The sequence below is a fragment of the Xenopus laevis genome, chromosome 2S, assembly GCF_017654675.1.
Source record: "Xenopus laevis strain J_2021 chromosome 2S, Xenopus_laevis_v10.1, whole genome shotgun sequence".
Classification (NCBI taxonomy): domain Eukaryota; kingdom Metazoa; phylum Chordata; class Amphibia; order Anura; family Pipidae; genus Xenopus; species Xenopus laevis.
In genome coordinates, this window is record NC_054374.1 from 127978545 (window position 1) to 127997879 (window position 19335).

Here is a 19335-nt window from a genome sequence, read left to right on the forward strand (position 1 = left end):
GGTATTTTCTGACATTTTGTGTCGCCATGACCAATCCCAGGTGGAAAGTAGAACCATGTGCCATTGCCCTAAGGCTAAAACTGCACTGCTGGCCTAAGTGAACAAGATGTCAGAAACCAAGCTTCTGTCTGGAATGCAATCAGAACGGATAAAACATATAAAAAAAAAAAAAAAAAAGTTACATAGAATTAGTTACCTGCAGGTTTGGCACACTTTACATTCAGGGCATTGCCAGCCTGAGCGTTTTAGTGGCGAGACTGTGATTTCCAGACAGGCACCATGATAGTGCAGGCCACAGCTGGTGCAGAATAGGAGGTCTATGAGGTCACCAGGCTTGTTGCACAGCACACAACGGGAGTCATCTAAGGGGGCAGAAAAAGTAGGACTACTGAAAACAGTTGGAGAAACACCAAAGACATTTGCATGTTTTGAGTCAAACTGAGCTTGAGACAATGATGTGCCTCTGATCCTTATCATGTATGCTTATTCTTAGCTTTAATGGAGGCACCGTAACAGCTATTGGTAATATTTGCTATTTTTTGTGCACTCCTCCTTGGATGTACAAATAAACTTCTCTCCACAAAAAAAAAAACAAATATATCTTAGACAAACCCATTGCAACAGCCTCTCCAAGATGTTCTGTGCACAGCAGTTTTAAGGTCTTCATGGACTGGAAGGATCCACTCGCAGCAGCGCAGGGAAAATGGTAACGGCGCAAACACCCTGTCGAGTGGCACTGAATGGTAGCACCCATCCGATTACAGTATTCACATTTCTAAAGGTAGAGAGTAAAATTACAGCATGCTTACTCTACTGCTCAGAAAGTAAACACATGCACATTATGGCAAACTCTGACCTGTGATATCCCTGAGTTTACAGCTTTGTCCACATTGATCAGTCCAGTCCCTTCACCACTTATGACTCCTGTTGACCAGGATGCACACCAGTGATGAGCCCAACAGTGCCCTGTGCAAAAAATAAATAAATAATGCACAGTTGTAGTCTCTCAAATACCTATATAGTGAATAGGCATTTTTAAATCAATTTTTACCTGTAGGTTCAAAGAGCTGGGCAGGTGACACACCCTCTGCAAAGCCAATTATAGAGGGGTCTGAAATCTGCGTGGAAGTTTCATGCAGCTGAATGGGGCCAGGAATCAGCACCGGGTGATCTGGCGAAGGATCAAACCGCAGAAGTTCCCGCTGGCCCTGAGGGCTCCACTCTCCACAGTTGCAAAGAGCACAGCTCCTGTTTTTGGAGCTAAGCAGAACAAGAAGTGAGTAAACACGTTACCATAATCATAGTCCCTAGAAGACCACAGACAACTAACCTCTTATGATTAAGGAAAATACATTCTAGATACAACAGGCTACCCAACTAGCCTGTTTTCATGAAATGTATTCAGGGAGCATGGGTATTTTAACAGCAACTCCTTCTGATTTAAAGCTACATACAGAGTAGATAGAATCACAGATACATAAGTACTGTGATGAGTCAACCAAATAAAAAAAATTTTGCATTAATGAAACAACATTTCAGTTACACTCACCTGAAGTAATCTTTATAAATTACCCTTAAAGAGACACTAGCAGCTGCAAACATTTTGGACCATCATGAAGAGCCCTGAAAGCTGGCATAGCCAACCAACATTCAAAGTAACCTATACTATCACTTTCAATTTACCAGAGCTGCTTAATTTTTTTTTTTTAATCTTTCTTACCCAACTCGCTATTCACGGTGTCAGACTGCACCACATAGGGGCCTAACAGAAGTTAAATCTAGATGATAATGGGGATAATATTTAAGGTATTCTATGAGAAACCATCACTGGCAATCATCCTTAGCTACAAGGTTTAGGCCCATTGGGAGAGCCTCTGCTATACAGTCTAACCCTGGCTATTAAAGAAACTGTAATACCAAAAAAGTTAAGTTTTTTTAAAATAAATGAAAATATATTGTCCTGTTACACTGCACTGGTAACAAAGCAAAGATAGGTATGGCACCATCCAAGGTTCTTAGTTTAAAAAGCCTTTATTTAAAGGGGATGTAAAGGCAAAACTAAAATCCCATTTTTACTTTTTTTGTAAAAAAGAAACCTATCCCCAATATATTTCAATTAAAAAATCTGTACAATTTTTATGAAAAATCCAATTGTATGCAGTGAAATTCCCCCTTCCCTTGACTTGCTCTGACTGCTGTGGATACCAATCTCTACAAGGTAGCTGGCTGCACTACAGGGAAACAAACAGAATGGTCTAAGTATTGAACGGCTGAGAAGGAAGGTGCAGGGGTTGAATGGCATATTGATTAGCCAAGGCTAGCCAGGTTATGCAAACAAAACATAAAATAAACCTGCACATTGCTTCACTGCCGTTCAAAAATATGATTTCCCTGCAGAGCAGATAGGGACTGTCCTATCCGCAGCAGTCAGAGAACGTAAAACGAATGGGGAACGTCACTGCATTCAATCAGGTTTTTAATGACAACGGTACAAGTTGTTTAATCAAAGTATATTGGAGATAGATTTATTTATTTTTCTTTAAAGAAAGTAAAATGGGTAATCAAGAAACACCCTTCTCTCACTCCTCCGACCCTAAACACCTTTCGCACCACTTCCCAATCTTCTATCATAGCTCTGGACCAGATAAAAGCAAAGGAATCCTTATAGCACAATGGAAAAATTTACCACTGGTAGTCACTCAAAAAAATATTAGATGATCAGGCAAGATACCTTATTTTGGTCGGAGAATTATTCGACAGCCCTATCACCTTGGTCACCTACTATACACCAAATATTCAAAAAGAAACCTTTATAGGCCAACTCTTTTACAAAGTCACAAATCATTATTCAGGACCTATTATCATCGCAGACAATACAAATATCCCTCTTGATCAATATTGGGATAAATCACATCCTAAAACTAACTCCCCATCCTCTCGCTCCTCTTCTGCCTGAATAAAATCAATGTTCAATTGCCTTACTCTTATTGATACTTGTAGAGAACTTCACCCACATACCAAATATTTTGCTTTTTTCTCCAACCCACATACTCCAGGATAGACCATATATTCATCCCGCAAACACTATTTCCAAATATACATCAGGCACAAATTTTGCCTTACAGAACATTCACCTACCACCCTTACATTGACAAGTCTGTGGCAGAGACCAACTAAATTTAATTGGACGCTTAACGACTCCCTACTGAAGATTAATTCTATGTTCACACCAATCAACAGTAGAAAGCTACTTTAAAGAAAATTTAGGCTCAGTTTCCTCCCCAATCACCTTATGGGAAGCCCATAAAACATTAGGGGAGAAATAACTAAATTAGCTTCCGTCAGGAAGAAACAAAACAGAAAATTAAAGATTTAGAACAAAAATTGCAACTTCTCCCTTAAAACATCTATACGTCAAATACGAACAGTCACGCAACAGAAAAACAACTGCAGTGGACTAGGCAAAAATTCTACTCTTATAGCAATAAGATTGGGACAATGCTAGCCAGGAAACTAAACAAACCAACTAACCATAAACCTCCACCAACCACAATACGTACTTAAACTGGAGTCTTCACTAGTAACCCCCAAAAAATCCTACAAGAATTCTCTACTTATTACTCCAGTATTTATGCAAAACCAGATACCTTTCCATCTACAATAGCCAATAAAATAATATCTTCTCCACAACTTCCCAAACGAACAATACAAACAGAAAACATAGATGCACCTATCACAAGCGAAGACGTATTCAAGAGGTCTAATTTCATACTTCTATTGTTTACTTCTTGATATGCATTCCCAAACTCCCTTATCTATGGTAATGCGGAGGTCTATGTCCCATGCTGTGACATAAGATAAGGAAACCTGGGATAAGATATTGGAAACCACAGCCCACTGTTCTAGAAATATTTCACTAATGGAATGCTTTAGACGCTGTGGTCTAATAGGTACTGTGATGCATATCTGGTGGAACTGCCCAAATATTCAAAGATTCTGGACTCGGATCTATACTAACATATATTCGTTAACACAAGTTAATCTTAGGAAAGATCCTTTAAATGCTCTATTAAATAAAAGGATATCTAATATCAATACCAAGATTTTGATAATTTTATGTTTTTGGCTGCAAAAATTATAATAGTTAAACACTGCAAATCAGTTTGGGTTCTGATTTCACACTTTAAAGACAAGCTGAACTGGATAATGGTTAATGAAAGAATAACCAATATACTTATTGATAAATATGAGAAATTCATGAAAATATGGGAACCATCTTATAGATGTTCCTTCCCAACTACAGGAACCCATTAGATTGTCTGGAAATCACAATGATAGCAATATATATTGGTGTTTATTTTGTCATATTTTATATTTTTTTGGATCAGGAACAGTTAATACTTGGTTATATTTCAAGTATTTCCCTCAACTGTAAGCCCATAGAACTACTATATACCACTACGTTACACAGCCACTGTGTGCCATTGTAGGGATGAACTGCCATTGGATACAGTTGTTCTGTATGAGCACATCTGCACTTTGTCATGTTCTTTATCATGTTCTTGCTACTGTCATATCACAATGATGCACCCATCATGTCGGACGTTTAGCATTGTTTACTTAATATATTACATCTGCTGAGTGTGCACTGTCTTGTCCCATCCCTGCACTATGCTGACCTGCCTTGTAGGAGTTGCATATTTTTGCACTTGCACTTTTTGTCTGTTGTCCGGTACATCTATGTTGAACGTTGTTTAGTTTCACTGTGTACTGTACAAACGTATATGGATGAAATGACAAACTCACTCTTGACTTGAGAATAACTGTTTTATGATATTTAAGGGACCTCACAGAAACCACCCTAGAGCATGTAATGCTCAATAATATTTTCTTATAAAACACAATATGCTGTCAAGAGTTACTTTTGATTTAATTTTCTACTTTTTCTTTAATCGTCCCTTTCACTAGACAGAGACCGAATCTTTTGTTCTCTTCTCTTTCTTCATTTTACCTCTTCATGCAAATATCTGATGATATTACATAAATGTTACAACTACTTTCTCTAAATATGTTAAAACTTAAATAAAAACTACTAAGAAGAAAAAAAGTTAAAATGGGATTTTTTTTGCATTTACATCCCCTTTAACATCACATGAATTTAGATCTCCGACAAGCACTGCACTGGCCTTTCCCCCCCCCCCAAAGACACCTAGGATGATGCTGTGCCTATTGCTGCTTTGCTATAAGTCGGTTAAAGTAGGCAACGAGCACCTGTTTCTCTATGGTTGGAAAGATTGGCGAGTGTGGACTATTCCGTTTTGCCGCACTGCACTGGTACAATGTTTGTTTGCTTCAGAAACTCTATAATAGTTTATATAAACAAGCTGATGTGTATCTGTGGGGACAGCCATTCAAAGCTGGAAAAGGAGAAAAGGCACAGGATACACAACAGATAACAGATAAGCTCTATAGTATACAGTGGGATCCTTCAGAGCTTATCTGTTATCTACTGTGTATCATGTGCTTGAATGGCGATACAGCAACTTGTTTATACAAACTATAGTAGTGATTCTGTAGAAAACACATAGTATAAGTAAAGCCCCCCCCCCCCCTTAATCTTGAAGGCAATGATAAATATCTGTGACAGCTTTCACCCTGGGCTACAAATTATCTTTAAAAATTGCCCCTTTACTGGTGCTGCCCATAGATCGGCTACTGCCTCTATGTTTCAGATGAGGGGTGGGGGTGTTCTAACAGATTAGGCCACAAGCACGGTTAAAGGGGGATAGCCAATCACAGCCCTGCAATCACACAAGCAAGGACATGCTTCAGTTCCCTATCATGTCAATCTAGCTTCTGGTTCATATCCTACAGTACAGAATGCCTCCAGCACTGCTGCACAGCTTGGGAAAGGACGCAACAGGAAGTGAAACAGATGAGGGGAACTAATAGGGTTTTTGCATACATTTTCATTAAATCAACCTGAAACACTACATTTATAAGCACATTCCTGCTTTAAGTTTACTGCACTGGTACATTATTGCATAGCACACAATATGTCTCCTTAAATAGGAGTACCTGATGCATGGTGGGACTAAAGAAGCCGCATCCACGTCAGTTGGATTTGGTTGTTCAGGGTTAATGGGCTCATCCCCTTCTGCTTCACAGGCCCCATCAGAAGCATTTTCATCAGCTAATATACAGAAAGAAAAAGGATAATAAAACATTAGCAGAGACATCATTCAGTGGTTTTCTTAGACAACGGTGTTTAAGACCCTTACCCCTCTGTGACCAAGTCCCACTTTTCATTGGCTCATATTAACTTGCACATATATGAAACTTTAGAAAGTATACAGGACAGTAAATATGCATTCACTCCAAATCTTATCCTAACTGAAAACAAACCACTTTGATATAAACAATAATTATATTTTACCATTTTAATAAAAATTGTCAGTTGCATATACATATGCCAATTGAAAATGAATAGGCATGTCTGCATATAGCAGACAAGTCTCATCACACCACTGCTATTGACAGAACTTCATTTTCCAACTGACTGCTGCTCTGGACAATTGTAGCTGGCTCACCTGCAAGAGGGTTGTTCTGGCTAAAAGGATGCAGGTGAACCAATGAGCAATTTTAAAAGGATTGTAGATCACAAACTTGACTGTTTCACATCATGTTACATTTATATATATATATATATATATATAATATTTTGCATCCCATTTAAGCGAGCGGTAAAAATATTTTAGAATCCAAGCTTTGAAAGCTTTACAGATGATTTGTTGGCTGCTGGCAGGTTGCATCTCAAACAAGGTTCATCTTATTGTGCACAATAAATATAGCAGCGAAGGCCTGAGTGAATATTGCAATGTTGCGAATTCTTTCGCACTTAAAATTTTAATATTCAGTGTTCTAAAACTTGCAACTTTTCGCTCCTCTTTTTATCTTTATTATCTATTTGCAGAAACTAGACACATTAAAGGACATGACTGTGAGCCTTTCAAAGGCTTGTTAACCCAGCAAGTGCATGAACATACCAGATGCTTCAGATTCCTTGTCCTCACTGGATGCTTTTTGTTCATCCATTCCTGTTTCAAATCTATGATCCTCCCGTTCTGGGAGACCTGTCAAAAACAACCATTGCGCAAGAGTTAGACAGAGAGTCGCTTACAAAGATTTTGATAAAATGACATGCATGTCAATGATACTTCAAACCACACCAAAGGGCCTATTTATGAATTTTTCTGGTCAAGTTCTAAAAGGGGAAAAAATCAGAATTTTTAGAGGAAAAAAAAAAACTTGAATTTTTCATGATTAATTATGCTCTGAAGCTGCAAAAAATCTGAATCCAAAAAAAGTCTAGCTAAAACCTCTTAAATTATGCAGAAATCAATGGCAGATGGTCGCTTTAACAATTTGAACATGTTTTTTACCTTCAGGATTCTCGATAATTTTGGGCTGTTTGACATTGGTTTTCATTCGATAATCTGATAAATTTAAGTTGTTGAAGCGACAAATGATTTTGTAGTGACTTTTTCTAATAGATTGATTTGTAAATTAAGGGGATTTGGGTTTAGGAGTCTGGTCGAATTTTTTTTTTTTTTAATATAGTGAGAAACAGTTGAGTTTTAGTAAATATCCCCCCACAACCAAACATTATATATGGAGAAATGCAAAGATTATATGCACTCATAATATTGAGAATGGGGTCAGGAGGAGTGGGTATAAATGACCATAACCACCGTTTACAATTTAATACATAGCAATAGTACTATTGTTAGCTGTAAACGCAATTGCTATTGAAGGCAGTATCTGTTTGGCTGTTCATGTTATTTGCTATATTGTTTCAGGAGTCAGAACTATGAACACAAACATCTGACAGACCTAGAAAAATGTTCTTCTACATTTTCAAGAAACAAAAGCAGAGAACACAAAAGAAGCAAACATTTACTGATTTAATATTCACTGGTCACATGGCCTTACATTTACAAATTGCAAAATTACAAAGGACTAACTCTCAAACAACTAGACTGCAAATGCTAAATATCAGTGTTTCTTAAGATGTTTCTAGTTGGACTTGGCTGTTGTCACTTACAGACTCATTTAAATAGATTATATATACAGATATAAGATAAAATGTGCAATAATTAATAATCTATGAGAGCTATAAATGTGTTGATAACTCAAAGCCCAAAGCACGCTAAACAATAGCAACTTTAACAGCATAGATCATAACTGTTACTCATTACTGTTACAAAGCTGCTGAACCTGTGTGTTGGTACAATAGGCAGCGTATATAAAGTACAGATATATTAGCCATATTCATTTTTGGGCTTTAGTTCTTCTTTAAGAATGTCTTGAGTACACTGTGATAGTGGCTAAGCTGAATGACAGCAAATCTATATCCATTGCTTTCAAAGTGTTAGGTAAGAAGAGGAATAGAGAGAATCACTATGAAATTACTGCCCTGTTCAGTACAAGTGGTTCACTAGAATACCAAGCAATAAATAAAATTGCCACTAATCCGAGGAAAACCAAGCAAGTACAGGTGAAATGTTTGCTGCTGCCCCCAATTCCCTGTATTCGCAGGATATATAAACATATATTCTCACAAAGAATTAAAAGCAGTTTTGTGGATAGGTTACCATATGTAGCTATAAGACCCAGGTGTACCTTAAACCTTCAATCCTGCTAACATGTGTATGGAATTCTAAAAGACAACCTTTTATCAGACAATTATCTATCCAATAATCAGTACAATGAAAATACAGTGAAACTTCAGTGAAACTTCAATTTTACATACCCCAAGTTGTTCCTAGTTTTTGTGGCCCCACCAATATACAATGTTATATTTCTCTGATTTTAAAGCATCATCTCTGGCAACCAGCAAAATGTAAAATGGGTGTTCTACTGTTTATGTATAAACCAGGATTACAATGCAACAAATTAACCCTAGGTGGCCCTTACTGAGGTTTTGTGCAGAACAATCTACACACACTGCAAAGAACAGCATAATTCAGGCAGTTTATTATCAGATAATCTTACCAGACCATAGCAGCGGCCTATGGCTAGTGATAGCAGCAACTTGCTAACACAAGAGCAACCCAGGAAAAACAGACCGTGACTTTTGGAAGGGTCTCAATTGGCAATCCCTTGTCTATATTTAGGCATAAATCCCTAAAAACTTTTGTGGAGACTTTTCTGCACTGATTATATCAGCACTACATAAATAGAAGATGGTAATAAAAATAAAATGGCACTTGTCAACGAGCAGTAAAATGTATGCACATGGAGAGTTTCTGCCTAAATAATTAAGAGTTTGGCAGTCTACCTGCTGTTGCATGCTCTGGACAGGATTGGGATTAATTCTTCTATATGGCAAATTAATTGTATGTGCAGTTAAAGAGTGAGCCATTAAAACATCTGTCAGCTGCTATATGCAGAGCATTTCCCATTGCTTTGAATGGCAAGAGGTGGCAGGCACCATGGTAATCACTGAGCGCAAAATGCCCCGTGTACCACAACCCTAAAAAGCAGATAGGGCAAACTGTTCCCATGAAATGCAGATAAGCGACAAGTATGCCTAGATACCATGTTTTAATGATGTCTTTTCCTTTGTAAAACCTTTTTTGGCAGAACATTTTTTAACTGGACTGCATGTATAATGAGCTCCTCGTTATCTCAAAGTTTAACAAAGGCATTGGTGAAGGGAAAGGTTTACAGAATTGATTTTCTGTTTAGGGTAAGGTCACACTTGGAGATTTGAGGAGCTTTAGTCACCCGGCGACTAATTGCCTCTTCTTTGGGGCAACTAATCTCTCCGAACTGCTTCCCCCCATCTTCCGCCTGCTAGAATGAAAAATCGCCCGCGCATGGCAATCACGGCGCTTCGTTTTCTGAAGTCGTCTCACTACTAATTGCCTCAAAGAAGAGGCGATTAGTCTGTGGGTGACTAAATCTCTCTGAATTTCCCAGTGTCACCTTACCCTTATATAGAGGGAAAGGAGGTACATTTCGGGTGCATAGGGACACACACCTATGTGTAATGAATCTGTATTACCAGTAAACCTAGTTGCACACAGGCAGAAATTTGGCCAAAAAACTGCAGGTGAGACATGTCCAAACTAACTAAACCAGGGAGTTTCTTTTTGTAAAGATTTGCAATTTTGTAATGGACATATGGCATTACTAAGACAATAATAAGGATGATGCAGGATATTTTGTAGCTAGTTTCTACTGTGTGGAGCTCTATCACCCTTTTAAAATATAGTTCCACTGATTGGTATAGGTTTGAACATGCAGCACCTCGGATGCTGACAAAATGTTTCAAAAGTACCCACAAGCTTGAAAGGGGTAAATATACACACTTTCATTACATTCACTTTTAAAGAAGACAAATAGGATAAACTTAAAAACCCTAACTTGTAGGTAATGATGTCTTATATATGGTGTTTGTTTTACATTGGCCTTAAAACGATCACTTATTAAAAATTGTCTCTTTATTGGAGCTCCCTATAGATGTTCACTGGTCCCTGTCCATGTTTCAGCTGAGGGGTGGGTGTGTCCCAACAGTCCCTGCCAGAAGCACAGGGAGGGGGAACAGCAAATCAAAGCATTGCAGTCACAAAAGCAAAGAAAGACTTCGGTTCCCTATCAGGTCAGCCTAGCTGTTGATTGGTTCCTATCCTACAGTGTGCCGAGTGTCGCTGGGCTCCCCTGCACAGTCAGAGAATTCAGGGAGCAGGAAGTCGAACAGACGGGCGGGACTAGTAGGGATTTTGCAGACATTTACAATAAAATAACCAGAAACACAACTTTTTCAAGCACAAGATTCGTGTTTTTTTGTTTTGTTTTTTAATAGTCTCCTTTAACTATCAGTTCGTTAATAAATTTGTTTAATCAACAGGACATGGAAAACTTGGAAAATACATAATTTTGTGGCATTCTACTTTCTTTGTATGAGCACAATCAAAAGAAATCAGCAGTCCGCTTATGAATTGAGCTGTTCCTTAGCTAAAAGCTGCTTATGACAAATTTCTTATTTAAAGTAAGCAAAAAGTATGGTCAGCACACACCCTATTCAAATCACTGGTGCTGAGGGGTACTGCCTCTTTAAATCTAACAAAATTTATCTTAGTAGTTCCTCTTGGAACTATGGAGAACATCATAGCACATAGTCCTAAATAAATCATGTTTTTCTGTAATTAGAGTAGGAGATGTTCAGTATACAAAGAGGAGTGAGGTACAAGAAGGAGCTAAACCATGACACCATTTTACACTGACAAATAATTAACATTTTTGAATAAATATATATAAGTTGCAGAGAACTTTTTTTTTATACAGACGTTATTTGTAAATTCATATTATTTGTATTAGGGTCAGGTTAGAAGAGAAAGGGATAAACAAATTTGGATAAATTGTGTTCCATTTTCACAAGACCTTATTTTAAAGGTATAGCAGAATGAGGTGTTTTGCCCATATTAACCTGTCTTTTCCTTTTCTGGTTAAGCACTGGATTACTGCAGGATGTAGTGGTGTAAACTCAATTCATCTTAAGTCTTTGTATGGCCAGCTTCAGAATCAGCAGTTGTCTCACATTCAGATTTTATTTGTATTGCGAATGTTCGGATCTCAATTGAACGTTTTAATGCAACGAGCTAAAACTAACATTCAGATTTAAATCTTTATTTAACGGACAGACAACAAACGTGCAAAAGTCATGTCCCAGAAATAGTAATGACAGTCACCCATGCAAAGATATTATCGTTCTCTGGCAGAAAATCTCTAACCTGTCCGATAGACTAAACAACTGCGCGTCATGCTACAAAAATTGTCAGGACGATTATTCCAGTCCACACGTGGTCTGAAAAAATCAGATGAAACTTTGTTCGTACAATTATATTGGAGTGTTTATGGCCAGCTTTAGTCAATAATCTCTGCCATAAAGCAAGACAAGATTAGATTTGTGTGTTTTGACAAGAAAATAGACATTTTCAAAGGTAGCCAAGCCCACAGGATCATGTCAAAAAAATAAAATAAAAACCATACAAAAAAAAAAGTAAAAAAAAAAAGCCAAGGGGTAGAGACCACTCTAGCAAGAAATGCATTATGTAGCACCTGTGTTGCCCCATTCAGAAGATCTGGAGGCTAGAACAGGACAAAATGAAGGTGCATTGCAACAAATGTGTGCGATTTTAGATCTTATGAGGCTTAGTACACAGTACTGTTTAACTGGCTTTTTGGTAGTACAGATATGGGACCCTTTATCCAGAATGCTCAGATCTTCATAGCTTAAAGCTGGCCATAGACCCAAAGATCTGATCGTACGAATCGAGGATTCGTACGATATTCGGAACGTGTGTGGAGAGTCCCAACATTTTTCGTCCGGCGGAGATCGGTCGTTTGGTCGATCGGACAGGTTAGAAAATTTCTGTCGGCTGCCGATAATATCTCTGCGTGTATTGACGATCGTATGATTTTCAGTGGGAGACTGTCACTAGCTTTGGTTGGACATAGATATCGTACGATTGCTGTCAGGGGCAGAACATTGCTGATCTGTTCTTAACTAATCTGACTGGTAAGACTTTAATCTGACTGGTTAGTGGCGGGTCGGATGATGGGAAAGTCCGATCGTACAATGATTCGTACGATCGGATCTTTGCATCTATGGCCATCTTAAGTCTACTAGAAAATAATCTAAACATTAAATATCCCCAATAGGCTGTTTCTGCTTCCAATAAGGATTAATTATATCTTAGTTTGAATCAAGTACAAGATACTGTTTTATTAATACAGAAAAAAAGGATATCATTTTTAAAAATTGGATTGTTTGATTATAATGGAGTCTATGGAAGACAGCCATTCCATAATTCGTACCGGGTTTCCGAATAATGGATCCCATAACTATACAAGTACAAAAATGTAAAGAATGCCCCCAAACACAGAAACTGCCTTGAAAACACATACAATTTCCATTGTACAATTTTGACTGCACTGATGCTTTTAGCAGCGGATCACGGATTCGATGAAATGCTGGCAATTTATTTTTCTGCTTGCTGGTCAATGTGCCTACAGATGGCATAATATTCCACACGACCAATGTGATACTAATTCAGTGCGGCACAAACGATGATAGACATTTTTAAAATGCTTCACCCCCCATTACTGCATGTACATACTGTACAGTACTGGCACAAAATATGTATAATTTGGTATAAGTATATGCTAATCAATATAGGCAGCAGATACACAGGTTTGGGTAACATTTAAACTGTTCCATTAGGTCAACCCATATTAATGCAGACGTAACCTAAATGAATATTTGCCCAGTTCACTTATTCTATCTGCTGGAGGCAGAAAAAGCCCTAGGATATTGATGCCCATTACTAATATTTTATTAAATCAAAATACCATCCCTGTACTAACTGTGATGGCTGCATGCAGAGAGACAGATTACCACTATACAGGAGCACTGGTTACAGTTATATACTAAGGGGCATAACTCTTGTCATGAATTTTATGATGTAGTTTTTATTTCTAAAATACCTTATTCACACTGCAAATAAATCACTCTACAATATAAAATGTCATTCCTGAAGATCCCCCAAAACATCCAACATTCTACTGTCCATATTGAATTTGTCTCTATTTTGTCTTTCATATGTCCACTCATAACTTATTTAATGCGAGAAATGTAAGGTACACAAACAACCTGAGCAGACATCTCCCTAGCTGATATATGTAGCTCTGCAAATATCCTGCCTATAAATCACAAATGAATTAATCCCAAAACACAGTTAACGGAAACAAATATTTGGTTCAGTACTATAAAGAGGTGCAATATGATGTTTATTCCCCATACATCTACAATAAGGTAAAAGAATGTCATTCTAATACTCCATTCAAACACAGAATCTGTACAAGATTTTTCACCACTACTGTTACTCTGTTCAATGATATTTAATCTAAAGAAATGTGACCAAGTGCACACCCACACATCAAATAATTGAGGAAAGTACACAAATGGAAAAGTTCAGAAATGGAAAATGGGCTCAGTTAACCTTTTAGCAGATAAAGCCACCCCATATACACAACGATATGCCTATCGGTGCACGCACAACACTGGGCAGATGGGAGCATATGTGCGGTTTCTGGGTTTTCGCACCGTTGGCGCTAACATTTAATGTATTTGTAATTTTGTTTTTATATAGTACACCACTAAATGTAACTACTTTTATTTCTCTCTTTTTTTTACTGTATAATGTTTACATTTTTTTTTAAAAAAATTAATCCGTTCCATTCCTCTGCTTCCATTTCCCAGTTGCAGCTCAGTGAGAGACTGCAGACTGGTCGGTTATGTTACAAATTGATACATTTGGTACAATGCTCTGCAACATCTTCAACACCTGCTGAGCAGGCTTTACAACACAACTGTTACAACAGACATGTTTGCTAATGGGAAATTCTATAATGCTGCTGCTGACAAATGTATCAATAATGTGACCAAGTTTAACAGTTCAGAAAATGAGTGACCTGGCTTATAACGCTTATATGAAAGAGAAAACACAAAAATCTATTTTTATAAAAAAAAAACACTTGATAAAAGTAATTTGTGGTATACGGTCTGCATATGATAAGTTCTGTGACCATTAGGGAGCTAGCACACGGGCAGATTTGGGGAGATTTAGTCGCCTGGCGACTAATCTCCTCTTCTGCTGGGCGACAATCTCCCCGAACTGCCTTCCCCCTGCTATAATGAGAAAGCGTCAATGCACTTGCAGTGCTTCGAATTCCAAGTCGCCCGAAGTTGCCCCACAAGGAACCTTTGGGCGACTTTAGAAAGTGAATCACGATGAGTGCATCGGTGCTGGCATTTTCTCATTATAGCAGGCGGAAGGCAAGGGGAAGGCAGTTCGGGATCTGCCCGTGTGCTGGATCTGCCCGTGTGCTTAAACCCTTAAATTTTGCAACATTATGCTTTGGTTTTACAATAAATGGGACTTCAGAGCTCTGTTTTAGCAGACAAGTAGTTTGCATACTCGCAAAGTGCTAAAATGTGCTCTCTCTGTGTACCCTAGTTTCTGCCAACATCCCAAAAATATACAGGCAGGCTACCTGGCTTTAGATGAAACAGACCACAGTAACAGCTGTGTCAATTTTTGTAAATCTTTTTTGAGTAGTTAATGCCAATCTGATCTGTTGGGCAGTAGTGCTCAGCAGCAATGCTGTGCATTATCAGTCCAAATTCTGGCTCCTTGATGCATACCAAATGTAGGGTGAAAAGAGTCACAGAATTATTTTCCCTATTTCAATCCAACATGGAAAAATAAATTGTTAACTGAAACATATGTACCTTTAAAAATAGCAGCACACACTGGTAGAGCTAGTAGAGTCCCTAGTAGTTAGTAAATCAGCCCCTTAACTTGAAGCTATCCACATTAGGCCATTACATGAGGGAAGAATTGCTACTGGAGTACAAGCATTAGCTCAGACGGAGACTAAAAACACTGCATTACTGTGCATAAAGCTGGCCATAGACGCAAAGATCCGATCGTACGAATACTCGATTTGTACGATTTTCAGACCATGTGTGCGCAGAGTCCCGACATTTTTCGTCTCACGGAGATTGGTCATTTGGTTGATCGGACAGGTTAAAAGATTTGTCGGCTGCCGATAATTTCTCTGCATGTATTGCCGATCGTACGATTTTCAGTGGGAGACTGTCACCTGCTTTGTCGGACATAACTTTCGTACGATTGCCGTCAGGGGCAGAACATCGGCTGATCTGTTCTATTACCACATTATGTGATCATAATGGTTAGTGGCAGGTCGGGAGATGGGGAAGTCCGATCGTTTGGAGGTTTCAAACGATCAGATCTTTGCATCTATGGCCAGCTTTACTTATGTACTCATGTAGCAGATTATAGCAGACTGGACTGCAAATATAAAATACACTACAAAAAGATGAAAATAAGAGCGTATAGCCCAATGTTATTTATAGCTTAGATCACAGACAAAATTCTTAGCATGTTCCACCTTTTGCTCCACATTGACTCAGCCTTGACCCACAAGTAAAAGTATACATATATGTAGATTTTTTCTATATATATATATATATATATATATATATATATATATATATATATATATATATATATATATATATATATATATATATATATATATATATATATATATATCCACACAGTATTAAGAGGCCAGGGTCAAGCTATCCATTGTGGGACCACCAAATTAATGGAGGTGTCAAAAAGCAGGAAATTCTGCAATAGCAAAGGCACCCACCTCGTAACTGTCCTTCTCAAGCACAAGGCAACTGCTCCTATTTACCACCTTCTAAATAGGCAACAATCCCATTTGCCAAAGAGGAACTAAGGCTGGTGGCACATGGGGAGATTAGCCGCCAATCGATAAATCGTCACTGCTGCAGGCAACAAACCACCCTGAAAAGCTTTCATACAGGCAAGAATGTGAATCGCCAGTGGGAAACTTTGGGCGACCATATAAATAGTAATTTTAATTAACCAAAATTAATTTGAATTAATTTAAATCTGACACCTTAAATATTAGGATATCAAGGAGAGATCTGAAAATTCAGCACAAAAACTAAATCAAATTCTGAAAATTCAAAAAATCAAATGCCGTATTCAGGTAATTGCAAAGCTGACAGGGGGTAGATTTACTTTGCTGTGTAAAAAAATGGCATTCAGATAAAATGTAAATGCTAGGTATCATGTCTAGCGTATTTATCAAGCTGTGTACTGGCTTTAGGTGGTTGTGTAGCTCAATGTAAAATCACAGCATAAAAGCAGCTAAAAAGCTGAGCGTAACTGAGCAACCCATATTTCACCATATTTTATAGCACTCCTTACATACACCACAGACTTTAAAAAGTTGCGCCATGTCCCAGATGGTGTAAAATAAGTGTAAACAATAGCCACACGATAGAGAAAATACATTTACTATTGATTTAATTTACTAAAATGGTGTACAATCACATGATGGAGAAATACTCTGCTTTATAAATATATTTTTTACACCAAATAATTTTACACAGATTGATAAATATGCCCAATAGAGTTCTAACATATAAATTACAGCAGAACAGATCAGATATAAAGCATTACAATGACATCTACAGGAAAAAAGTGGGGAAGGCAATGTCATTTTAAACTAAATGATATTAAGGTATAAGGGGTGCCTGAGAGATGAATGGCGAGAATAATACGTTTAATCAGTAGGCTTTACATCAGTAAGGCCCATACTTTACTAATGTGAGGTCTACTTTTAGTGATGTTGCCCCATTATGATCTACATCTATACAAGTATTGCAAGCATTCTGTTTCATGGAAAATAGTACTAAAATATTATATTGAAATATATATTGACATATTTAACTAACTATTTCTATGTAACCTTAATGTAATAAATATCTGAATGAAAAGTATGAAATGGGAGGGTGATTTAGACGAGCTGTTTGTTGACAGTGTACTGAGATCTACTGATCTCCAGCTAAAGGTCTACTGGTAGATCTCAATCTACCTTTTGGACACCCCTGATTTACATTATCCAGGAATACAAAAGATAATAAAGGACCACATGGGAGACCAGCAAACAAACTTCCCTTTTTTTGATAACACATGTAGAAAGCAGTCAATATTTGGCCTAGCATAGGAAAAATGTAAGTTATATCTACAAAAATAACATCAATGTAGCCTTCCCAGCCACCAGAAGGAACAGAACGCTAAGATTTTGGAACATAAATAGGTCTCATATGCAAATTCTACACTGCAACGTAAACAATACAGATACAAAGTTTCCCAAAAAGAAGAATCACTCACAAACAGTCCAGGATAGTACCTTTTAGAACCAAAATTGCCAAATAACCCTCCAGATGGTCCTGAACAAGACTATTTTGATATTTTAAAAAGGCATAATATTTTCAGAGGGGATGAAAGTTGAAGAGCCCCCTAGAAATAACTAAGAAATTGACAAATGTTAGGTTTGGGATTGGTGACAGTCACTTACTGAATGCAACTAGCATCATTGAATGCCATCTGTCAGCCTGGTATTTCCACAAACAGTATCTGCTTCAGGGGGGCAACAGTCTCTATAGATATGCATGGTCAAGTCTCCAAGATAATTCTGAGATGAGAACTAGGAGGCAAAATCATTTTAATGGGTAGATAAATTTGGGATTTTCTTTCCTTTTTGCAATTTGCATTTCCATGGCATGTTATTCAGGGTAAGATCATTAGTGCCTGGTATCTTCATTTAATCACATTTGAGCTAAGCATGTCTCAGCCAGGACAACATCATGGGCATTAGCTATGAGATTGTGTATGCATTAGTGGTCTCCTAGAACAATAGCAGGGGCTGCTCAGGTCTGGACAGCCCATATGTGGCTGGTAGCTTGTTAAACAGGGCTAGTAAACTGGCACAGGCCTCACACTGAAAGAAGCAGTGGCACTCAGACACAAGTACAGTAGGCAAACAAGGACACTGTCCCAACAAGAATTTGAACTCAAAGTGTGTGTAGTGCCCCGGCCACTAAACAAGGATTTTAAAACAGAGAAAGGCCTGTGTGTAGAGATGAGCCTTTCCCGGGGAGCCTCCAGTTGCCGGCAATCCTCCTCTCCCAAAAGAGCCAACATGAAAGAGGAAGGGGCAGTTACACAACTGCTGGAGGGTCGCAACACACACACAGGAGACTGCCCGTACACAACAGCAGGCCACAACTGGGAGCTCCTGGTGGGTTATCTGTGGTGCAGAGAGACAGGGAAGCTCAGGCAGCCGGGAAGGCCACAGTTCCAGGGGCCGCACAAAGCCACAGCCTCCCAAGACAAGCCAGCAGGCCCACCTGAGCCACCGCCTCCTCCATGTCTGTCGCACCCAGCTCTCCCGCCCGCACTCACCTTTACAATTGCCGGGGCAGCCACGACCCCCACCGGGGTAGCATTTCACCCCCGTCACTCGATACAGAGTCCGGGAAACGAGAGGGAACCCGAACTGTGCTCCCGGCCTCTTTCAGTCCATGCCCAGGCTTACTCCACTCTGGTGTCGCCAAAGCAGTTCTCTTGTTGTCGCTTTCGCCTCTCTAGGCCTACCCGCCGCCGCTTATCTCAGGGAATGGCCGCCATCTTTCTTGCCCGGAGAAAAAGTAGTCCAGCTGAGCCGGGTGGATATCTGCGATTCGAGCGCTCAGGCCGCAGGCCCCACTTACAGCTCTTGAAGATAAGTCCCGGTAAACGAGCAAACAAATATCCGCTTTCCACGGCCTAGCGACGCTTACCAGATATTCCGTACCGG

At 38.6% G+C, this 19335-nt stretch overlaps 1 protein-coding gene across 1 annotated transcript in view; it reads right to left on the reverse strand.

Annotated features, from left to right (window-relative positions):
- The window catches only part of kmt2d.S (lysine methyltransferase 2D S homeolog), a 93622-nt gene extending 74543 nt beyond the window's left edge, over positions 1-19079 (reverse strand). Inside the window, exons 1-7 of the mRNA XM_041584753.1 lie at positions 18942-19079; positions 7047-7133; positions 6079-6193; positions 1052-1260; positions 857-966; positions 613-775; positions 197-362 (exon numbers count right to left, since the gene is read on the reverse strand). Of these exons, the coding sequence (XP_041440687.1) occupies positions 197-362; positions 613-775; positions 857-966; positions 1052-1260; positions 6079-6193; positions 7047-7095 (812 nt within the window). The 5' untranslated portion in view covers positions 7096-7133; positions 18942-19079. The remainder of the gene's footprint in view (positions 1-196; positions 363-612; positions 776-856; positions 967-1051; positions 1261-6078; positions 6194-7046; positions 7134-18941) is intronic.
- Positions 19080-19335: the final 256 nt, after the last annotated feature.